This window comes from Acanthaster planci, linkage group LG12 (assembly GCF_054643075.1).
Source record: "Acanthaster planci isolate LZ-2023a linkage group LG12, COTS_SCS, whole genome shotgun sequence".
NCBI lineage: Eukaryota > Metazoa > Echinodermata > Asteroidea > Valvatida > Acanthasteridae > Acanthaster > Acanthaster planci.
The window spans coordinates 6,460,233-6,485,193 of NC_141788.1; the positions used below are offsets into that span (position 1 = coordinate 6,460,233).

The 24,961-nt window shown below is 39.9% G+C and overlaps 2 protein-coding genes across 5 annotated transcripts in view; both read right to left on the reverse strand.

The window, feature by feature from the left end:
* The window catches only part of dock7 (dedicator of cytokinesis 7), a 31,822-nt gene extending 24,778 nt beyond the window's left edge, over positions 1 to 7,044 (reverse strand). For 3 of the 4 annotated variants that reach the window (XM_022232096.2, XM_022232095.2, XM_022232094.2), the window contains exons 1-8: positions 6,968 to 7,044; positions 5,592 to 5,688; positions 4,821 to 4,996; positions 3,985 to 4,177; positions 3,437 to 3,529; positions 1,196 to 1,405; positions 330 to 415; positions 157 to 223 (exon numbers count right to left, since the gene is read on the reverse strand). In XM_022232096.2, coding sequence (XP_022087788.2) covers positions 157 to 223; positions 330 to 415; positions 1,196 to 1,405; positions 3,437 to 3,529; positions 3,985 to 4,177; positions 4,821 to 4,996; positions 5,592 to 5,688; positions 6,968 to 7,023 — 978 coding nt within the window. In that variant the 5' untranslated portion in view covers positions 7,024 to 7,044. The remainder of the gene's footprint in view (positions 1 to 156; positions 224 to 329; positions 416 to 1,195; positions 1,406 to 3,436; positions 3,530 to 3,984; positions 4,178 to 4,820; positions 4,997 to 5,591; positions 5,689 to 6,967) is intronic. The other variant, XM_022232097.2, reaches the window with a different exon arrangement.
* A 1,234-nt stretch (positions 7,045 to 8,278) lies between these two features.
* LOC110977681 (neuronal acetylcholine receptor subunit alpha-10-like) lies at positions 8,279 to 20,447 on the reverse strand. The gene is made up of 8 exons (XM_022231984.2): positions 20,000 to 20,447; positions 16,143 to 16,297; positions 15,942 to 15,986; positions 15,713 to 15,822; positions 14,122 to 14,324; positions 13,479 to 13,711; positions 13,138 to 13,231; positions 8,279 to 10,490 (listed from the first exon to the last, which is right to left on the reverse strand). The coding sequence occupies exons 1-8, from the start codon at positions 20,061 to 20,063 to the stop codon at positions 9,934 to 9,936; spliced, it is 1,461 nt and encodes a 486-aa protein (XP_022087676.1). The 5' UTR covers positions 20,064 to 20,447; the 3' UTR covers positions 8,279 to 9,933.
* Between the last annotated feature and the right edge of the window lie 4,514 nt (positions 20,448 to 24,961).

Genomic DNA, 24,961 nt, shown 5'->3' on the forward strand with positions numbered 1-24,961 from the left:
ACAGAGACAAATCTCAGGGAAGTCAGAATACTTCAAGATGTCAAGCGCTGGTCTTACAGCACAGCAAGAATAAATGCTGTCATCATCTTAACCTCATTCACTATCCCAGCTACTCATAACTCTGATATGACTTCATGTCTTCACTTTGACAGATACCTTTTTCTTCTCTCTGACATCGTACAGTGCCATGGACGCAAAAATTGGTTCCACTTCAAGATCCAGTCTGAATGAGAAATAAAAACCAACATGTCGATGAGAAGAAGAAGTATTGGACGAGTATCAGCAAGTTTATTTAGACGCAAGGTATGATGCTTGTAACTTTTACTTACTTGAGAGTGAGACACTTGACAAAGATACGATAACCAAAATGTTCTCTAGGCACATCAGCTGGCATGCGTCGTTCAATAGCCTCAGACTAACATTAGAAAAAATGATATAAGCCGAATTACAGCTAAGGAAGTAACAACCAATGTAATTACAAGTACAAAAAAATTGTGACTCCCAAAAGATTATGAAACAGAAAAGACAACACCCTTATTCTCTACACACTGCGCAGAAACTAGTTGCAAATACAGCTGTAAGGAAATATTGAATTTTCACAGAAAGAAAAAGATCCGTTTATTTGTCCTTCTATCTTTCTGGTGGACCATTCAGCCAATTATCAGTCAATTAATCAATGAGGACTTGATTCCAATTTGATTTCTATAAATACTGGACCGCACACAGATCACTGTCACTAGAAAATTAAGACAAAGACACAACAGACAATAAGCCTTTTGTGAGTTAAATTTGAATAAAATCTGGTACACTAAGTAATGTGATTGCATATAAATATAACAATTTGAGTTCCCCAGACGAAAGATGGCATTGCTATACCTCGTGATTCAGGGCAAGCTTTTGCATAGCGACCACCATCTCTGGAATGGACCAATTCCTTTGTGCCCTTCTTATACATTGAAATCATTGTATTGTTGCAAGGTGTCTCTCATGTAACTAAGCAAAAGCTTGCCCAGAATCACAAGGTATAGCAACAGTGTTTTAGAATGGAGAATTCAAGTTGTTATGTTCCCGTGAATGTAAAGAACTCAGTGAACCAGATTTTATTCAGATTTTACTTGCAAAATGCTTATTGTGAACTTTTTGTCTACTGAAGAGCAAAAACACAGGCTATGCAGCTCGCTCACTTGATTCTCACCTCTTCAACCACAGGATAAAGACAAAAAATATCTCTTTGGCGATTATGGGCTCGAACATCCTCATTGATGCTGTCTTGCCTATCAATGGGCGTGTGCTCCAGAAGACGGGGAAGTAAGGCATCACTCTCAGTGTTCTTGAGGTCAAAGATACTGGAGGCCCAGCTCCCTCTGGGAGTGTTGTCTAAGTGGATAGATGACCGTTTCCCTGGCTGGGAATTAAAAGCATCGTTGGAGAGAAAGGGGTCATTAAATTAAAATCATTCATTAAAGCACTTCAGTTTTGTGATCAGGTCAGGGTTCGAGATTACATCAGCTTCTAAAGTACCAGTTTAATATGGGACAAATATTCATAAGATATTTTTCTCATGTTGTTACATTTTTTTTAACATTTCAAACAATTTTTTGTGATTGTTTAATGAGAATTAGACATAAAATAAATGAAAGATTATCAGATGTCAGATTATAGGATGCATTATTTCTATTAATCTTACTTCTAATAAAATAAATGCATTTCCTGTAAGGAAAGATGAAAGAGGAGCAGAAAGTTGAAAGGCAGCAAAACAATCCTTTTCAATCACTTAGGTAAAATGCCACAATAAAACAGACATATTTTAGGCCTTGGAAAGTCTCCAGTTATTACGTCAATACAGTACCCACGACCAGACAAGTAGTGCACTTGTCAGAACAAAACAAACCAAATGATATTAAATGAGTATCCCATGCATTTTTACATCCACTTCTGGAAATCACATTCTGGTAGTTAAATCATCAATCAAAAATAAGTAACAAAGCAAAAAAAAGTAACAAAGCATGCAGTTAAATCTTTATTATTAAAATGAACACATTTTTCAAGATCGATGCCCATCAGATTGAAACTTGCAATAGTGATGATAATCTACCAAATTTTTTAATGAAAATACAAAAAAATCCACCAGTTGAAAGGTTTAACCACTTGCTGCCGGGGCAGTTATCAATGTTAATGATGCTGGTCCAGGATAATTATCATTTTTTCTGTTTTCAAAATTCTTTAAAAATTCCTATCTTCATTAACTGGACACTTACAAACGCGTGAAGGACTGTCTGGTGTCCATTCTAGCCTGACAGACAAAATCTATTGACGCCTGAGTATTTCAGCCAGGCCTGCAGCCTTGTAAAAAGAGCCCAGATAGTGCGGTATTATACAACTTTCTTTCGTTCATGATCCTGGCTCAGTGCGCTGCTGACCTCTATTCAATGGGGGCCAGATTAGTATGCAGCAGTGCTGTGTGGCTAATTGCTGCGGTGGTGGTGGAGCGCTTTTGTCACTCTAAATGCCCCAAACCGTGGTATACTGTTCGAAAACAAGGCTGGATTATCTCCACTTTTGAGGATGAAAAAATATCGGTATTAAATGCCCAGCAGCCTGGTCTTTTGTTCCAAGTACAGTCTTTTGTTACAAGGCCCTGTTCCTTTTGTTTGAGTTTGGAGACCCCGGCCATGCATATAAAGCATATGCATCCAGATCCGGGATCCTGAATCCCCCGCAGGAAGGAGTTAACAGTTAGTAGCTGCCACCCTAACCCCAACATATTTTTGTCAGGGAACATTTCAACATCCTCCAACGTCAAACAATGTGTCAAAATCCAATGTCACATGCTCTGTACTCCTGCAAATTTGAAACAGGTGAGCTCCATATGCAGTTATAGCGACTTGGCTCTCCAGTCTTGAGTCCTTCAAATAATACAACAACCAAGAATGGAACTTAGAGGAAACCAGACGTTACGGTTAAGATAAATATTCCATTTCAATGATACTACTCCGATTTTAAGCTCATAGACAGCATTTAAAGAAATCAACTTGGACTCATATCAACAATACTCAGACTCATCAAAGTGCTGCTACTCAAGTACTCTTCATCCTGAGACTCAAAGTGGCTCTTTCGTTCACTTTTAAGAACATGGTGCTCAAAGACCCTGGAGTGTCCCTATAGTTTCTCTGAGGTAAACATGTTTGCATATACATGTAGTTCAATGTCCCTGCCAAGGGCAGACAGTTCAATGTCCCTGCCAAGGGCAGATAGTTCAATGTCCCACACAAAGGCAGATCATTCAATGTCCAACACAAGGTCATTCAGACAAAAATGGCAAAGAAAAATGTTAGAATGATTAGACTGTCTCTTTTTCATGTTTAGTAGGCCTACAAGTAGGCAACCAAAAGTTATAAGCTCTTGTAGTTTAGTTGCCAATATCTGATGTTCTCACCCTTTTCTTTGGCAAATTGAACCTGGACGGCAGAAGACTCTTCCATATATCAGGGCTCATGATCTCAAAACCCATGTCCTCATCAAAGGTAAACTATTGTTAGTTCAATAACAAAATTCACCGTTTCAAAGGGTTCATCAACTTTTGGAATCATGTTTCAAACAAGAAACCATTTCACTGACATAATGACACCAGAGGTTACTTCAAACAACAATCATTCTGTTCAAGGGCGGAGCGTCACTGTTTTGGGGGTTCCTTATAAAGACAACACAGAGAAGAACATATTACATACCTACCATTTCAATGGGTAGCTTTCTTTCATCACCTAATCTTACAGTATTCATTTAAAGTTCTTGATGGTAAAAAGTGAGAGGCCCACAGTACCCACTCACACCAAATTAAACACCAGATAGTAAGCTACCAGTACCCAATGCCACAAACTCACACACTTTACTGGTGTTGAATTCTATGCGGTTAGGGAAGGTTAGGGTTTTCAAGAGTCCAGCAATTCCATCCCTTGAATCTATTTCCTGCCCCAATTCCCTTACCTGAGGTATATCCTCCTCAAGTTCTTGCTCATCTACCTCAAACACCTGCTGACAGGCGCCCTCTACAACGCTCCTCTGGGTGTCCTTTTTATTGGGATCCACTGCCACACAGTCCTGATACCGGCGTAGGACCACTGCCCAATCACAGGTGTATGTTTGAAGACAGTCCCGCACCTGTATGTTACTGTCAGAACTCGAGAGGAGATGGGAAGAGTTGTGATTGGAAAGAGTGAAAATGATGTCTCACATCAACGAGAGTTTAAGTACCTCACGCAAATATGCGCTGTGTAACACAGCTCAAAACTGAAAACACGGGCTTGCAAAATATAGCTACATGTATATGTACGAGGCTGCGTCTGTATCTTTACTGTCAAAGTACTACACCAAGATTTGGATGTGGCTGAATGAGTATTTTCAGTTCAAAGCTCTACTATAATTTGAAATGTCTGCTTTTCTTCCTTCTACAGTGTAAACCAAAAGTAGAATGTACAGTCTTTATGAATACAAATCAATTTCAAACATGAAGAATCACTATTCTCCTTCATAATATACAAGCCGATTTCAATATTTGCTATTGCAAACAGTTAAATTTGTGAAACCTTTAAGATATAACCATACACTTGACAAGCTTAAGCCATGTCTTAATCACTTGGCTGCAGCTTGACATTACACACAACTCTATGGGTACTGGCTGCAGCCACTACCATAGACTCATGCATAATTTCAGGCCACAGCTAAGTAGTTTAGACATGACCCTAGATGATAACAAATCAACCACATTGAAGCCCTCCCCATGCATCCCCGATATAATCCTACTCATTTCATACGATTCTTACTCTGGTTCTGGCAGGGGCTGGTTGACAGTTCTGCATTCTTTTGTCTTAGATGTAACCAGCAAGTCGTCATCGGGAAATTCCAACAAGTGACGCAGTGGGTCTCTGTTATATGGAGCTCGATTTGCTTCTAGGAATTCTTCAAAATCCAAAGGGTCAACGACCTCTGATAATGGAACCTATAACAAGGCACAAAGAGAGACAACTTTTTCCTGTTGTAAAGACAATGTCTTGTGACTATAAAAGGCTTGATGCTAGCCTGAGATGCAATGTTCACTCCTCTCAGTAACACTTTCTAAACTTGAACCCAACTTGATGATTCCATTCAGAATTTAAGGAAAACTAAAATGAGGAGACTTTTTAATTCTGCTCAATCCATGTTACATGTACCTCAATATACACATCGTGTCATGTAAATTGGGACAGAGTTTCATGCCCAGACATCATTTGACATTCTGCACAAGCCATGTGAGATTTGCCTGAAAAATTTTAAGTGATTTCTAAGTAAATACTTCAATATTTTCCCTACTAAATTTGAATTTTTTAGGACATATTATTGCTTTCTGATGGCTGAAGCAGAAAATTAGTGATGTCCGCCTATGGAACTCTTTCTAAAAATTAAAAAACTTAAAATTTTCACAAAATAGATGAACTATCACGAGGCATGATTATTTGATCCAAAACGTGTTAAAAAGTTCTGCATCACAATGAAGTGTTTACAATGAGACAACATGAACTAAAATTACAAGTTTTAAGACATGAAGTTCTACACACCGTGCCTGTAGCTGCTGTTCCTATTCCAAGCCTTGCCAAGTCTCGGCCGGAGTAATGAGAAGAAACCTGGCGCCGAATGTCAGCTGCAGGTTGATTCCTGATGGCAGACAAAAAAAAATTAACTGTTTGACAATGGAGGCATCACATACACTCTACATTGCCTTTCAAGAACGTCAGTCTCAGACTAATTTATGTCATCGAGGCTACAGACACATGAGAGACTGTTACTGTTAAATTCAGGCACATCAGATATGTACTTCCAGAACTGTAAGGGCTATATCAAAAAGATGCCTCAACTGATAGTATTGAGATCGACTGATCAGTGATCAATAAACCCTAACAATTAAAACATAAAATGTTTCATTAAGGGTCAAAACATGAGTTAATCTCTGACCGTTTGAAGAGCTCAATCATTGCTCTATGCACAAATCTACTTTGAGAACTCTAAGTCTCTAACTCCGTGATACTCCGTGTGACTTAGAGGGGACAAGGTTTACATCATACACGGCACAGAACATGTCACACATCTCGCCAGATGTGTGTTTCCACATCAAAGCAGCTACGACAGTCCCATGATGAAAACAACACAAGATGTTATCCCCTGCCACCGAAAATGGTCAAACCAAGATGCTGAGCAAGCACGGTCATTGGTGGGCTCAACGCATACGTAGTCTGATAAACATGAACGGCATGAACGGAGCGACAGTCAATGTTTGGAAGCGAGAAATTGGTGAACAAACATCTCCCTTTTTTTCAAAAATACTCTGTCTCATGCTCTGAAACTTTTGTTACCCCCTTTTTAGGAGGTATAGATTATGCAGGTATGCCGACCTGCTGACAGGAGAAAATGTGATTTAATACTAGGCCCAGCTTACGGCTGTAAACCATTTCACCACAAACATTCGATTCCAAAACCCCACAGCATTACGACGCCATGTAAACCTTGCTTCCTTTAAGGAACACAGAGTATCACAGAGTTAGTGACTCAAAGTTCTCGAAGTAGCACAAATCCAGCTGTTTTACCATGTTTACGACCGTGGTAACAAACATGACACCAAATTCAAGTCGGGGGAGTTGTGACTCCTTCTGTTCCTTGCTCTGTGGCTCAACAAAGGGGCAAACATATCAAAATCGACATCCAAAACCCTCTTTCCCTTTTTTAAGCCCTTAGGCTTGGCCATGACACGCATGTTTAATTTGTTCATGATGTCGACTTCCGGAAAGAGGGCCTATCGGCGCGGCATAGGCCTACTTAGGCCTACGCCCCAACTAACCCACACTATCAAACCACGTCATAAAGACCTTTCATTTATCAAGACTGGCATATGACATATGTGTATTACCATTTTAAGGAAACTAATAATAGTACTACTCACTTGTTTAATTTCTGGGCAAAAGCCCGTTGTCCCTTCCCTCCGCCGGAGGCCGCCATCTTGATATGACTCTGAGCCAAAAATAACTTGATAATAAATTAAATATTCAAGAATTTCTCAAATCCTGGCTTCGTTCTGTGAAAACCCCTGTGTCTGGCATCATGGAGGAATTTCCCCTCCATGCTGGCATCAACATCACTTGCAAACCTCCGAGTTTACAAAGTTAATTTGGACAATACAAGATTTAATAGCATAAAGTTTGTCAATTTTTTTTAGCAAACTATGGCTTTTTGTTTAACTGAATTTTCTTGTGCCGAAGAGTTTCATGTCAGACGGATCATTCGGAACAAAGCCGAGATTTGTAAAAATGCTTTAGACTCTCCTCGGGGCGTTTCAAAAATGTATAATCAAATTTGTTAGTGAACACTATATTAGGCCTGCATGGGTCAAAAATTTATTTTGTTTAAACATAGGTTGAGAGAAACAACTTCACTTCTTCTGGGCCAAAAGTAAACTTTATTGAAATTTAAACTATTGTTGACTAGCGCCCTCTGTCACTAAGGTATGGGACAACGCACCAGACATCTTCGTCTTGGTAGTGGGAAAAACGTCAAAGGGCAACCATGCCTATTACGCACTGGAGGCTGCGGGGGGGGGACAATGTGCCCCCCCCACACACACTTTTTAGACTGGGGGCTTCCCCCAACAACACACACACCATTACCTGTTTCATATACAAAGTGCAGATATGCCTTTGTTCTCCTGTGGTTAAGAAAACTTGAGAAAAATGCTCTGTTTTCTCCAACTAGGACAACTCCTTCGAGCTGGATTTTTGATGATGATTTCCTGGACTGTTCCTCTTCCTTTTGCCACGGATAACCTTGAACCCAAAATGCCTCTGAATCTGTTTTTAAGAGAGGGGAAACATTGTGTGGACGTGTGCGAGTCCACACAACGCCATCATACCATACATCATGTGGACTTCTTTGTATAGAGGTCCCGCACACTATGTATGCCACGCCTGCACACTTTTTGTAGGTCTTACAACTGGTTGGGCTCCAGTGGCTGGTGCCCCCCCCCCGAAAATCGTTCCATCGCCGATGCTATCTAGATCATTTGCGATTCAATGACATTTTGGCAGTTGAAAACTGACTTCCAGTCCAGATATTCCAGTAAAGAAGCATTCTGGGGGTCATCTCTCAGATCAGTCGTAAGAATACCAGTCTTAACTTGAAGGAACAAAAGGACTTGATTGTAAACTAGCCATAACTACTGCATCAAATCAGAGCAAAGAAACAGAGAAATGGACTCTGATACGATCCGTATACGATCTTTATTAGACTCATATCATCCGATTTGTTGCTCAACAGGCAAGAAAACTAAAATTGTTTTAAAATACCGAGGGAAACTGATACATGTTAATTTACTTTTAATTTTAAAATATTTAATTCTGTTATCAAAATTCAGTTGGTGACCATTTCAAAGCAACTGTTTTCAACTTCTACAAACTAAAACAAACAATTACTTGGAATTTCCTTCTTCCCCTCACCGTCTGAAAACTACCAAACAAAAAGAATTACCATTAATTCTGCCTACACAAGGTGTCAACATATCACTTCAAATAATGACATTACACATGTGATTGTATCATCAGCACTAGTCAACCCTATCTACTAACATTGCTTATCACAAAGTGTGAATCCTTACATTATGTGATAAAACACATTATAGTGTATATCATGGCCCAACGCATGTATAAGTGTTCTAACATTTCTTTGTCTTCTTCAGTTTATTGTTTTATTGTGACATCCATGTACTTTCAAGTTATAAGTATGACCATGACAGAGCCTTTACGAAAACCAACAATACATGCAATATAATCGAAATCACCGTACAGAAGCGTCAAAGTTTGTTGGCAGAGCGGAAGTGAGCTTGCGCAAATGAACTTGCGGCAAGTTATAGTTCAACCAGTAGTCAAATGCTTTTTAATATGCGCAAGCATAATTCTGTTACACTCGAACGACCCTAGTCGGTCAAATTTTAAAAAAGCTCATTGTTACTTACATTTCACCCTTGGCTGCGATTCTCGCAGCGTACATGGTCATCATTTGAAATCTCGCACAGTTATTATGATAAATGCTACTGATAACCAGCGGCGTGACCATACCCCTTGGGCTTGGTCCTAAAATGGTCGACTAGATACCTAGTTCAAACCAAAGATCAAATAACCCCGCAAAGCGGCGCAAGATGACGAATTTCACCCTAAATATACGTAAAACGTTGTAATCGCATAGGCGCCATTTGAGCAAGCGATACGCCTGCGCAATGCACATTAATGCACAGGCGCAGGCGCCGCGGCAGGCACGTGCACCTGGTGAGCCCGCACCCGGCCAAGCATGACCCTAAACTGCGCAGGCGTATCGCTTGCTCAAAGGTGTCCATGGTAATTACATCTTTCGGGCAGAGTTATCCATCTTGCGCCTTCGGCGCTATACGATCTTTGGTTCAAACCATCCATCGTTGGGGCGGAGTTAACTATATAGTCGTCACTGGAACTTGCCCAAACATTCACCGACTTTAACTGCATGACGTCACTTGAGGAGCAATATACCAGCCAGGCATTTTGAAAAGAAATTGTAATTTGAAGGGCGCGCGTATGCCCACCAGCTTCATGAATTTTATCGCAAAAAGTCAAAATATGAACGCAAGTTACGAGACTGGCTTCTCATAACACAAGCGCCCCACACGCTGGTACACGTCGCAATTAAGAAAATTTCATCTGACTTCGCGAGAAAACCCTTGACAAAGGTCGGGCAAATGCCTATTTACTTTGTGTGTTGAAAAAACGCCTGGCTCCAGCACCTTATTGGCAGAGTACGAGTGAAAATTAAAGCCCTCTTTAACTGTAAAATTCGAAGAGCTTATTTGCCGATGAGGATTAGACTTGGCCGAACACGATCGGTGACGCTTCAGCTGAGTTGAATAAAGATAATGAGTAAAGTGGATATAGTTCCGAGTATATAGAAGATCATGAACAAACGGTCGACAACCTGTGCCACCTGCTTCCATTCTCCTCGGATGAAATCAGAATGATCCAAGCTATCATAGTGCTCTCGTACCACGCGCATGTGATCCATCATCCGTCGCAGAATGTCTATCTGCTGACGGCAGCACGCCCTCTCGGGACCGTCTCTGTGCAAGTTTCGAGTGGTGTTGTGCATGGCCCGTATTGGCGACTCATCTCCCGGCGTCTGGTGATTCTGATGCAGTGGGGTCGTCAAGTCCATTATTGATGTCTCGCTCTCCTGCATACGCATGAAAATCTTATGATCTTTGCTCACTGCTTTGTTCCTCTGGCTTGGTCTCGGATGCAGCCGCAATATGGGAGCTAGCTTATTGAGGAAGATCCGCCTCATCCACCTTGGAACGGGTCGGCAAGTTGGTCCACGATGATGAAGATTCAAGACAATGACTGTCAACATAATAGAGATGGACACTAGGAGCATAGTTGCCGCATAGTACTGACCTAGAACATGCAAAGCAAGAGAGAAAAGAACGAACAAAACTGATCAAACGAAACCTAAGTTAGACCGTGTCCGAATTGATTAAAATGAGACATGGACTAACACATACCACTATGAAAAGTGTCGCAGCCATCTGAGTGAATAAACCGTAAGCGCACGTGTTATCTCTGGTCGCAGCAATTTCAGACGCATCCTTCCTGACATACCTCTATGACATCTAACGGGACGTGGCCGGGGTCTGCTGGTTATAAAACAACCCGAAATACCCACCAAGTCGGCAACACCACGTTACATGAATAGCGCCACCATACGGTGCGTGCAGGCATGTCTCCGCTCATCAGACGATGTCTGCTCGCAGACAAATTCCATCTTTTATAAGCCTTTCCTTAAACGGCCGCCATAAACCCAAGCAGGTGTTTCGTTTAAACCTCAATTTAAGGCGTTTGACAATTACCACCTCTAGTTCCACAAACTTTACTTAAAGCACGCACAATCTTAAGTAACTCGAAACAACTTGATTATTGATTTGTTGTTTGTTAGCTTTTGTATAAATTGTTTCACCATATAGACAATGGTTTTATCATTGAGTATTTCGTTTCCTTTATTCCTGTTTTTTCTTTTTCTTCAGTTTAGGCTTCTATTCACAGTGAATATTCAATATCAGCAACTCACAATTATGTTCTATCATGGAGTAGAATGACGTAAACTACATTACATTTTTCATTTATGGAACCAAAGTAGTCCGTAATAATTATGATGATGTTCGCTGAAAGCATCTATACGACTACCTGGCTTGAAGCTATAATCAACCCCATGGCATTTACTTCCACGGGGTCAACTTTGTGGCGCGTACAATCATTTTCGAATCAACATGATCAAAAACATATTAATAATCCGACGCGGTCGCTTCAGGGACTTAATTCCGAAATTAGTCATGTCATCTTAATGACGAAGCACTAGAAATGATTTGAGAAAGAGCGCGAGCAACGATCAGGAAACCTCGTCTGCTTGGACTGAGCGGAAACACCTTTAGCTCTGGGCGGCCATCTTTATTCATTCCACGGTCGATGTTATGCGGCGCGAACAGGGTCGGAATCCGTTGTCAAGCTAGGATAAATTAAATCGGCCTTGTTGCACATACTCAACAATATTTTAAAGCCAGATGCACTTTAAATGGTCTTCACAGAATACCTTTGAGCAAGTTTGGGTATTATTTGTAGTTATTCACGTGACTCGTGTACAAGTCGGCTTACGCCTACAGAGTGCTTGTGTATACACGTTGATTGTACTGTAATGATCAGTTGGGTAGATCGCAACCTAAATTTGATCTATTCCGCTTTCCACCTTGGTTGCTCCGTCCTTCGAATCGCAGTCGTTCCATTGGGTGAGCTGATGAGATGTCACTCTCTTTTGTTTCCGTGGATTTTCCTCTGAGTGAACTGGGAGACAACTTCTTGGAGTTCACTCCCAAATTAAAAAAGGGGCAAAACGAACAAAACGGCTAAAACAGCACTTCATTGATTGTCTTTTCCCTTAACACTTTTACATAAGTTGTGCTACATTCAGATGTCCTTGGTTAATCACTGGTGTGAAATTAAGAACAACTGAAGCGCAGATAACCTCAGATCATAAAGTGGAGTTTAGCCTCTACCCGGGCCCCATTACAGCGCGTGCGCACGCATGCGCTCCTAGAAACTTCAAGGCAAATTGACCAAACGAGCGTAAATCTTGTTTTCTCGAGGCCAACTCATTCGAGGATTCTTCATTGATTTAAAATCATTCAACTGTCAGACACCAGTTTTGTTGGAGAGCTAAAGCAAGAAAATTCAGACCATTTTTTTTTCAGAAGAGTGAATTACATTGTCTCAAGAAGTTTGGAGCGGAAAATATTTCTGTCGAATTGATACATATACAAGACGAAGTAACAGTTTGATGCTTAATTGCATCGCCATCTCCACAGCAGTTGATAGATCTGACTAATGATTTATGTCGCTGACTATCAACGCGCTGTATATTTGATCCACCCTCAGGAGTACGATTAAGTGAAAAAGGGCAAAACTTCAATTACAAATCTGCATTTGACGTAACAGGCAAGTCCAATTCATTAACCTTTGCAATAACATCTCTCGCCTTTGGTCACTTGTAAATAAATTCCTAGATATTCTTGGCACTTTTTCACCACCTAAATATAGTCCATAAACGTGCTCAGTGCGCACGTACAATCTTACTGTAGGACACCCACACACTAGCATTGTCACAGTTGATCAACGGATACGAAAATAAGTGAACGAAGCAAGTTCACCACACACGACCCGAATAAGAGAAACAAATATGATACCAATCATTCGTTAGTCTTGTAATTACTGATTCGATTCCAAATTTTACAATCTTATATTGGCAGTTTAGACGTTTTCGCTGGTCATATAAAGCCAAACTGTGGGCTTATAAGTTTGTATCGACAAGGGCACCTTCTTGAACTGCCACAACGAATTGTTTAGACTTCAGTATGTTTTGAATAAATTGGAACCCTTAATTGAGTTGCAGGATGAACATCTAAATAATTACATACTGTTGCTTGATAACGTACATAATTAATAATCAACCGGTGCAGGTTTGAACTTTAATGCATGAGGTTGACGACGGACTTACCAATAACCGGCACGTGACTTGAAGGAGGCATAGACTCAGCTATCAGAAGGAGAAACACGGTCAAAGACAGCAGCACAGTGATACCCAGGCTGACCTGAGAAAATGGATGGAAAAGGATACAAACTGAAGATGATTAAAACGGGTTCACTGAGGAAGAGGATGGAATCTTTGCAAAACTAAAGCCCAAATTAGGCACTTAAATTCTTATATTCCACTCAGTTTCATTGCAAATGCAGCATCGCTTATTGCTTTTTTGTGCTTTAGTTTGTAGAACATGTCTCAATTGAGGCAAAAGAGGAATTCAGGAGGATGATTTTTTAGCTTTTAGTGAATTGGCTTACCTTCTCCCCTGAGTCAGCTGGCAGGACAAATCCCAGGATAGTAATTCCAGCAACGAGAACGCATGGCATAACCAGATTGAAGACGTAGTATAGCGACCGACGCTTGAAATGCATGGTATACACCACGTCAGTGTATGGAATACCGGGTGCATCAGGGTAAAAGTTGACGTCTTGTCTCACGTCTAACCCCTTCATGTCCCATTCTCCATCGCTGATGAAGACTGAGGTATCACCTTTCAGAGGCGGAAACAAACATCAATTGTTGACCATTATAGCCTGGTGTTACGATTCGTCGATTTCAAACCTTGTGAGTATTAATTGAATGTGTTAGGTTTGAGTCCCAAAAAATGCCTACAGTGCGCTTATAACCCCGAGATTCCCTTTCATTAGTCGACTATAGATTTACAAAATTAATACTTTTGAATATAATGCCGAGGAACTCTTTATCATTGATAAACCAGCGGCAAAATTAATTGGTTTTGTACAGTATATTTTTTTTAAATGTTTCAAAATGCGTATGTCATCCTACGCCATTAGATTCACCAAATCCACCGACTGGTTTACGTATTCCTTGTCTTGAGAACCAGAGTCGTAGTATCTTTTTGGTTTTTGGTTATGTGTACATGGAAATTGAGAGCTATACCTGTGCCAGTTAAGTTGACCTCTGTACCATCATACTGCCAAGGGCCAAACTTGAGCTCACAACTTTGTTTATCGAAGGGGAAATGTGTGACATCGATATTACAGTGCGACTTCATTATGACTGGAGAGGCCCAATTGATGTTACCGTCATTGTAAATGATGCAAATCTTCTTGGTTAGGTAGGGAATGTAGTTATCTGCAGCGCTGTAAAGAAGATTTAATCAAGGCAAGACTTCTCAGTGTTTTATGACAGTTCAGTAACTTTGCTATAAAAGTAGCAACGAAGCAGTCAGTGAGCGGTATATGGAAGTGATCACTGATATTTTACTTCAGAAGAAGCTAGGTCACAACCAGCAGCAGTATTCATGTTGGAACTTCAAATACATGTATAGACCTTTTTCACCCACGTGACTGGATTGCGCTAAATGTAAACAATACCACCACGTGTGGACCGCCTTGGGCGATCGCATATATTCCTATACGGGCAGCTTCAACCACGTGCAAGCGTTTAGTTTATCTTCAATAGGTAGACTACCATCCCAACACTATTCACTCAATACCATCACAACACATCAAAGGTCCACCATGATCGTGACATCACAGGAAAAAGTTCCATACATTGTGATGTTTTCCTTTCTCCGTCCAGTATCCACGACAACATATTGCACATCTACCTTTAAGTAATCAAACTTGAAATCCTCTGTTCTCGATCACAACAACTTTACTCGGACCAAATCTGTCATCACGGGATCATCAGATAGATTTATGGGCAGGTTTAATTAAAAGTCTCATCAGACGGTGCAGCGTGATGAACGATATACGTGCATTGCTTTCGATCAAACCAAAAGATTTCGATTTTTGAATGTCGGATGTACTTTGACTACGAAGGGACCTTGGAGGATTGCATCCTGTCCAAAAGTTTGTATAACCCGTCACCCCTGCCATGGAGTGGCTAAGTTTGCAAAGAACAGAAACTTTCTGCTCAACGAAAGCTATTACCAATCATGAACGTTGCAGTGGGATAGGACAAGCAGTGACCCCCCCCCCGAAATATTGACTAGTAAAAATAAAAAAATTAAAAAGGAAAGAGAAAAAAGCAGAAGAAATGAAAGTAGAGATGGAACGGAATGAAAATCACTAATTTGCTTGAAAATAATTCAAATTGACCTAATTGACCAATATCCGGGAGACGTCCATGGTTACCAAGGAACTATATACCGTGCAGTGCTTATTACTTTAGCTTCGTTTTCAGCTCAATCTTATTAGCACATAAATTTACTAAAAACATTTTTTCAAGCTTAGCAGGTCTCCACCTGGATTCATGCTTACCAGTTCTACGACGTGATGTCAGTGTTTTTTATGTTACGCAAGTGTCCACAGTGTATTCGTGCTTACCAGCCTTTGTACAGTGTGATGTCAGTTTTTTTCATGTTAAGCCGGTCCCTACCAAGATTCAAGTTACCAGTTGTTAAGCGTGATGTCAGTGTTTTTCATGTTAAGCCAGTCTCTACTTGCATTCATGCTTACCAGTTGTTAAGCGTGATGTCAGTGTTTTTCATGTTAAGCCAGTCTCTACTTGCATTCATGCTTACCAGTTGTACAGCGTTATGTCTGGCATCCAAAGTAGCTCCGAATCAACTTTGAGTTTGGTAACATTTCCCCATTCTTCTGGGTCCCAATGTATAAACTCATCTTTCCACACCTTGAAAAAAAATCATGAGTAATTTTAAACAAAAATACCCAATATCAAAGTTGATAAAACCAGTATAGTAAAAACAATAAGTGTTTAGCTTTAGAGAGTTTGAGGAGGTAAGAACTTACATAAGTGACCCACATGTTCGTTGTCAGTGTCTGCTGTCTCTCATCCTGTTTATATACAACGAAAATAAAAGTTAACATAGTAATACTTCAAAATCTTTTCAATTCTGCACCTTTTGAAAGGAATTGAATCACAAGTTTGTTTATTTTATGATTACAATGTTCCCTTTGAAAAAAAGAGAAACTCCTGAACTTCCTACATACCATGTCCAGAACCTGAGCTACGTACAGAAGCATTCTGACCTCAGTAACTGTGTTCACGCTGAGAACTGGCCGAACATTGTGATTATATCCCTCGTCTTCAAACAATTTTTTGAATAGTTTCTTGCTGTAAACCGATCCTGTAGCTCCTTCGCACACTGAAAAATTCAGAGAAGTTGGAATAATGAACGAAATACATGTACTGAGTTAATGATTACGTCTGTACTCCGAAGTAGCCATCTTTATTTGCGAGAGTATAAGAATTCCCAACCCACTTTCTATGAAAAAAACATGAATTATATTGTTGGCCAAGGCAACCGCAAGCCACCTTGAATTAAGGCTTCTCGTGAATGCGAGAGAGGACACTGATGTGACCCTGTAAATAGACTATGTCCCGCAGCAGTCAATTTGGAATTCAAAAACATATTGTTGCTACGTTTATACAGCGTCTACAATCAAACTTGTCACTCGTGAAAAGCCAAGAGCTGCAGTTTCATCAGGACAATCTTCCATCACTACCACACGTGAAGGGAATACTAAAATAACAGCGAGTGGAATTGTAAGGAAGATTAAAATACCCTTAAGGCAGTGTTTCTTGTTTTCATCCTTATCGTCTAAGGATGCAGGCTTTTGGAAGAAAGGCTCGTGGTCTAATACACCAAGGAAAGCGCACTACCACTATAAAATAGTATGCCTATTGAAAAACAAACCATTTTGTTATGTCCGTGTCCAACTTCAACTTCGGCCAGTTTCTTCGGTCACTTGCATCTAACTAATGAGTAGCACCTATTCTCTCAAGAGTGTTAAAATATGGACTCCGTCTACTCGGACATCCTTGACTGGAATAGCATAAACAGATTATCAACTGAACGCAGTTTAGCCTAAGGACAGACTCTGATCCTTCATACACGATTTCAACGATGACATTTCTCACGTCCGATCAAAAATAACAAACACAAGATCCGAATCCCTGTCGATTTGTTGATGGGGCTGAGACTAATTGGGAAAAGGGTCAGTGGAATGATTTGAAGGAACCCTAGAAATATTTCAAAAATTTTTAAAAGTCAGGTCTTCTCAGAAATGGTTTTTCAGGCTTGCTTTACTGACCACAGAAATAATCACATATACTCCTAAGTTTTTGCACTACAAATCGTAAACCAGAAAATTACCGATTACCAAAGCTAAAAAATTGATACATATGTATGGCGTTATTGAAGGACGTGCTCACTGATCACATCATGAAGCAACAAAAATTAATAAGCATCAGTTAAAAATACAAATGCTTTTTCCATCACGAAATCCCGGAGCAATTCTTTCCAAATTAATATTTATGAAGACTGATAGTCCACGCAGACTACTCAGCAGCGAGGTATGACAATATTCCCCCGAGTTAAAGTCGAACTGTTCTGTATTTAATTGCGAGCACATATCGCACCTGAGGTGCGGAGATGGGGCATGGTTTATGCAAAAGAAATTCTTTATCCTCATGCAAACTGATGCGACACAGCCTTATACTGAGTTCACACAAGGAACAGCCACTTCCAAGATCGATGCTAAACTAAGCATTACTTTGTACTTTTGCTGGGACCGTTGCAGATTGAATTCTTACAACTTAAAACATCTCGAGGCAAACTTCTAAAAGCCTACACCCTACGCGCCATAGGGACCGGTGTATATATTCAAGTGCATGACAAGAGAGAAAAATCCAGTTGTGTCTTAAAGCTACAGACTGCTGAAAAAAATCGAAACATGTTGACGAGGGCAGAAACTGAAGCTTGTTTTTCCTGTCATTTTTGTGAGAAGGTAGCCACGGAGAGTTGTCTAGATTTGGTGGGGTAAAATATTGCAGGTGATGCCTCGTGGTTATAGCTACATACCTTTATCACAGCTCGCCAATTAAGTCGTCATGTTGTAGGAGTAGGTATCATGACGTCTTGATGGACTGGAATTTCATGCACCATTAGAGCTCCACAAAAGGGGTGGGTAGTATCAAGAGCCCAATATAATGAAGATGACGTATCAAGTGCACTTTCTCTTTTAAAGGAGTACATTATTCGTATATTTTCATATAAAAAAATCGATGTAGAAAGACCGGTAGCTTTTGTCATCAAGTGACGCGGGGACAAAGTTGGTGTCCACTAACAAATTTGAAAAGTTGACGTTATAAATTGTTAAACAAAAATGGGAAATCGGATTGTGTTAATGGAAACGCCGAAATCACAAATGACAAATACACCTTGAGAAAGCGTATTGTCTCAAATGAGAGAAAAGACCATTGCTAGAAATCCAGTGCTCTCATCGCTGCATTGATTGTTGATTTTGAAAATTCCAGGTCACGATAATGATAAAATTAAGCAAAACTGTCTCGTAAAAAAGGTAACATGACGTCATGTATGTTCTCTATCACACTCTTAATGTTAGACGAGAACAAAACAACAAAGTTTTATTATATCTCACATAAAACGCTTGAAAATCCCACCTTCGGATTAAAACAGAATGAAACTTATTCTACCATTTTTACCAATTAACAATAATTTCTAAGTGTATACGATGACTGCACTTTCAAAGGTAACACGTTATTTGGCGAAAAACTGGGAAAAGCCAAATCTCTATGTTTCGATAATATCTACGTACACATGTCCAGATGCATCAAGTGTTTCCGTGCAAGCTCCTGGGTATACGGCTTGATATTTCTAATTGAATTTTCGCAGCACAGATTTCCCTCAGCAGTAAGCTCACTTTATGCCCCAAGCATCGAAGGTGGGTCACACCGTATACTCATTCCTCTTGTCAGAACGAATAAGAAGCAGAAATGATGGAATACCAAGTCCATCCATGCAGCACAAAGATGATTACTGCCATCCGTTGACAAAGTTGATTGACTTTTGTCCATTTATGGTTAATTCCCGTTAATGACGTAGATATTATGAAAATTTATATAATTTAATTCAAAATATTGTACTGCCTCGAGGAAGCAAATTCCAACCAATATGTTAAACCGTATAGTCACAAGTACTGACGCACCATTTTTATTGACTGTGTTCCTTTCATTACATGTATCATTGGCCGAGCGCTACACCCACGTCCTGTATCTTTCAGCATTTTATGTTTAGAAAATATTACAAAGTGACTTCCTTGAATTCTCCGGTAAAAATAATCTACACTTAGTAATTGAACTGTAACTGCAACATCCCATTTGCTGTATGAAATCACCGAAGTCTTCATGATGGCAAAATAACAATAATTCATAATTTTCAACGCGATTCAGGAAACAATTTCGCATTTGGAATTGCATGGACCAAAATTTAACAGAACCGCTTAGGAGGGTCTTAAACGCAAGATTTCTTTCCGACAACATAGCTATATACTGCATGCAATTACTATTTGAAAATATATAATGAAGTTCAGCTTGTGTTTGCTTGGATCCATAGCCTTCACTACATTCCTCTTTTACTACTAAAATTTTAATCTTGTGCCGTTGTGATCGAGTGGTATTTTCAGCAGTCATTTACCAGATGTATCATCAAGACTACACAGGCAGTTAAGCAGTATCGGTTACTTGTTCAAGTGTTTTCGTCCTCAGAAGTGCGCACTTGTCTCTGTCATCCAATACTTGCAAAAAACGAAGGCCAAGCCACATTAGATTGACGGTACACGTCGTGCTGAAAACACGCTTTGAGTTTGACGTGAAAGCTGTAAAATATCTTACAGCTTTAGCGCCATATTCTAAAACCTAGAAAATGCTATTTGCAAAGCAACAATACAGACATGAAAAATACATTTACAATGTTCCTTACATTAGAATAAGTAGATAAAGCGTAAGTGTTATAAATGAAAAGGAATAAACATAATCGCTTTACCTGTAACTTGCAGGAAGATAAAGGCGGAGATCACGGAAGCAACTTTCATCATCAGCCTCTCCATTTCGATCAACCCGAAGGCTGTAATTCGTTTTACACACCTAAGACCGTCTGATAATCAAATTGAAGCTCACCACTCTCCACAATTTGTCCGACGAGACGCTTTTTACATTATTCAGTAGGATGGAAAGATGTAATCCACTTTCTAAACATCCCTTCATTGAGGCCTACTCCACTTGGTTTGAAGCTGAAAGCATGAAGATATCAGATCTTGGTATTGGCGCTCCAATACCGTGAACTAAGTACTAGATACCGTATAAAGACACAAGGAACTCTCATCTTACTTTAAAGTTCTTGGAGTGATGCTAAACTGAGAGGTTCTCATTAGCGTGCTAAAGGCAGCTTACCTAAGGTTCATTTGCGCTGATGCCTACTCATATGAGGTGAACTCTATGCGACGGCGCAAGTACTAAAACCTTCTGCATGACCGGTTTATCTCAGGCCCGACGGCTGTTCCATTGTCGTGTCCAGACATGATTGAATCAATTTAGTGCATTCCAACAGATTTTATTCAGAACAAATGCTAAATAGCTGGTTGCTGAAGTTAAGTGGAAAAATCCCTGATTCAATTAAAAAGACGAATGAATGAATGAATATCATTTTAAGGTCCTAATTATAACAACAACAACAAGATTTCTGGTACCATACAATGACTGCTGATTTTGGTGAGGAAAATTCGTTGACAAATTGAAAATGTGTTACAATGTATGATTGAAAATGAGTAGGGGCCTATTTTTGTAGTTTTAATTCTGTATGCTGGTTATACAAACTCATGCAGGACTTAAATGGTGCCAGGTTGCGGTAGCATAACTATTTAATGAAACAATTTTAAGTGATACCAAAATGGCTTCATGAATAAGTTCATTAACATCAGATGCAGTGGTGTGTAACGTAAACGTGATTTCACATCCAGACACTATATTGAGCTTTCGATTGTGTTACGTTATTAAATATAGCACCAGAAAGGTTTTGCGTGTCTTTCATTTTATTGAAGGAATGCAATCACTACACACACAAATCATTTCCAAAGTGCAGAATGATATCACCTAGATATTTTTCTGACTGGAAATATTGTACGATTGCAAGGAAATTAATTATTGACGAGAACAGGCACAAATATCGATTTGCAAACAGATAAAGAAGTGAAAAATAACCAAATTATGTGCCCGTTTTACTTCCTTCAAAACTTAACAATCTCGGTTCGTACGTCTGCCTTCAATTTTCCTAGATTTCATGAAGCAGGTCTAAAAGTGCAATTTTGCAGTCGGCCTGAGTAGTATGTGCATGCCGTTAGTTCATCTCGTTTTGACGGGTTTTAATTAAGACTGATTTTGATGACTTAAGCTGATGTCACGAGTTAAGTGGGTCAAGAAAATGACAAAATGATGAATCTAAGCATTTTTGTCCTCTGATATCCTGATCGTGTTGCTTCCGGGCAAAATACGCCTGTGCATGCTTTGACCTAAAAAGCTCAAATCATTAGGAATTGATCTGAGTAACGTCGAAAATTGAAGAGTACAATTTTATGCCACACGAACCATGGCTGTAATCACGGGCGTTCCTAGCTATAACATCAAACACATACTCCAAGTTGAATCTAAGTGTACAGAAGCTACACAACCTAATCAAGTCAAACCTAATTTAGTACGTCGTTCTTTCTAAAAGCCGAAATAACAGACAACACATTTTGCATTACTGACGCAAATACAGTATTATTAAAAATCCAAGGGTAAGGGGCTGAGATCCGGTCTCGTTAACGATGTACTTATACGAAATACGCTGGAGGCAGCTATGTTATTAGTACGTGTTGTAGAGTCGTCAGAAACTTATGCAGAACGGAAACTGGTCCAATACATTCATGACGGTGTGTGTTCGTGATACATTAGCAATTCCAATAAACGCCAAACCTTCTGTTTTTGACAAGATCAAATGTCTACTTCACTTCTTCTTTCCAGAAAGTCGATGGCCTCTCAAGTCAGTACTCCAAAGAACAGCGAAACTGAGCTACTGGACAGATTCAGTGAACAGTAATAGTGCGGCGATGTAATCGTAAATGATTCAAATGGCAATGTGGATTACTCCTCGAAGCTACTGACAGTCATGGTAGATTTTTAAAAACACATGCAGCGCTGGAAAATTTGCTCCAATTTTACTTATGCTTGACAGAACCGGCGAATTTTCTCCACCACCATATGATGCCATCATTCTGTGCTCTTTGTTTATAGTTCTTCCTGCTCAGAATCAAGTCAAGTAGGGAGATTTTAGAATGTAAACCTGTCAAGATGTTTAGCCTACTGACGAAATATAAAGTATGGTCACACTCGTGGCCAGTTCCACATGACAATAAATGAACCGAAAATGGTGACAAATCAAACCCTGAATGGAGGGAACAATTTACACTTTACACAAGACCAAAATCAAGTTTAAGAAGAAAGCAAAAAGACACCTTCGCCTATTTGCAGTCCTGTGCGGCTCCATGGGTACATTTGATGTTATTCCTGTGACATCATATCACATAAACATGACAAAAATGGATAAACCACACTAGAGATTGAAAACGCAAACAGACGAATGCGTAGAATAGAATGGCAGAAAGAAACGGGAAATAGCTGGCATGACAACTTTAAAGAATTCAAAACAAAAGGAATTGCATAGCTATAAGGAAGGCCATGTTAACACATCGAGTCACATCGACAAATTACTTAAACCTTTGAGCTTATACAAGGCTTCACTGTGGACAGTGAGCAGGCAATTTTTCTCCGAACTGCTGAATTTATTTTCAACATTATACTGAAGAGACCGACTCGCCAGCACGCGCACAACTTATCGTGGTATTTGTTGCTATATGCGATCTTCATGAGGTTAAAAAAATAGATCGAACGGCATCATTGTCAACATGAAGGTTCAAACGTGGTCACATATTTTAATTGTCTTCAGATTAAGTTTCTTCAAAACACTAATTGGCTTGATATCGAGTCAACCGTTCAGTATCGATAAAAAAAGTAAGTTATCTTTTACAGTCAAAACGTAAAAAAATGACGATAATTTGGATAAAGCCTCCATGTTGGTTGTAAATTATCAAGACAAAATACACCAATTTAACACGGTGCAAGTCGTTTGTGTAACGGGCATATCGACCTACAACTCTCAGTAAAACCTGTCATTTGGTGTCTAGTTCACACCGTAAAGAAAAACACCAATGGAGAAAGGTAATCAATGTTTTGGTGGGCCAATGTCGGCACGCATTAGGAGGAGAAGGTGGGGAAAGAGACAGGAACACCTGCCGTGTGCCCGGAAGCAGACAGAGACAGAAATCAGTTCAAATCAGAGTAAGAGGGAAAAAAGCTACAAACCAGCCATGAGACATTGGTGAGAATACCAAATGAAGAGGCCTCATTGTTTGAACTCAACACTGAGCATAACTATGGAAATTAAAGTGAACTACTAAACAAAAAAGCCAGACTCGAGAGTGCACAGTAAACAAATGCGATGTTCATTTAACGTCGAGTCCATCCCAGTTTTGGCACCCTTATAGAAAGCATAAAGTGGTCTGATGTCAGGAAGCTTGCATGTTCAAAATGTAATGTAAATTTTGATTAGAGATTGCATGTCTACAAAGGTTTGTTCGGTAGGACGATGACAGGCACGGCTATGGGCCGGGCCTATATAGGGCCTAGATCAAAGTACAACTAATTCTGATGGACAAAATTCTTAACTTGATAATTGAAACTGTTCAGAAATGTTCGGTATTTGCTGAAATTATTCTCTGATAACATTTTACCCAAAACAATGGGAGCAGCAGTAATGGTATTAACAAGTATTAACAAACGTGTGACAGCGGCAGCGATACTGAAGGCAGCAACGGCCCCAGTACCCTCAGTGACATAACTTGGTACATCGCCTAGGGAGCGCGTCCACGACTCCAGATTCTCACTTCAAGCATAGCTCTATGCTTGAAGCAACAGAACTTTCCTTCTTGAGCAAAAAAAAAAGAAAAGAAAAAAGAATACATTATGCAGCGACGCTATTCACCTGCCGGCACAGCTTGGCAGCTGTAGGCACCTGTTTAAGTGCCCCTAGGTTGAGCTTGAAACAAGTGATTATATCATTGGCATCAAGCGTAATAAATCCGAGAGAAATGTTTATCTATTTACGACTGGAAAACCAGCAGTGACTGTCTTCACAATTCCTAGTTAGCGTATCTGTATAAGTTATGTAAATGTTCGGCCAGTAACACTTCCTATAGCACATTCACTTCAGTGACGTCGGTTGTAACCAAAAATAGCAGTAATTGAAGTGCTTAGCTTGATAAGACCTGTTAATGACCATGCCGCTGACTCGACGCCAGTATCTTGATGGAGAGAACCTTCATGTCGCAAAGGGTAATCAGAAGAAAGCGGCATTATAATTATTAAAAGCACTTCCTTCGTACCGGTATACATCTAATTTACTCAACTTCCATGGAAAAAAACATTTCGTGACCTTCAAACGTGGGGAAAAGCAGAACCAGAGCGAATTTTTCACTTCACATAAAATCCATCAGCATACACGAGGGACAGATTGTTCCTGGTTGAATTGGGAATAGGCCTAAATGACCATTTAGTATGCAGCACAGTGTGATGGTCAAACGGCCTAGGTAAACAGTCTCGTTCTTGTCCCTTAATAACCACAGACAAGACTGTTATTGATTTATAATTCAAGATGAAATTGATATAGACTCCAGTTGCATTTTAACGGGAAGGACCTGTCCGATTGCTAAAAGATGTTGGTTTGTGATCGAGAAGGATTTTGAGGAGGGGTAGGGTCATATCACGACAGGTGAAAGCAGAGAGGTGTCACAAGGCAGCTCGACTTGCCTTCATATTTTGGTACAATGTAATAAAGGCAGTTCGTCATTTCCAC

Excerpts from the sequence above, each read along its gene's own strand:
- LOC110977681 (XM_022231984.2), bottom strand. The coding sequence starts at position 20,063 with ATGGAGAGGCTGATGATGAAAGTTGCTTCCGTGATCTCCGCCTTTATC. Across the intron at positions 16,298-19,999 it reads TATCTTCCTGCAAGTTACAG|TGTGCGAAGGAGCTACAGGA; the intron begins GTAAAGCGATTA and ends TGAATTTTTCAG. Across the intron at positions 10,491-13,137 it reads AAGTCACGTGCCGGTTATTG|GTCAGTACTATGCGGCAACT; the intron begins GTAAGTCCGTCG and ends TGCATGTTCTAG.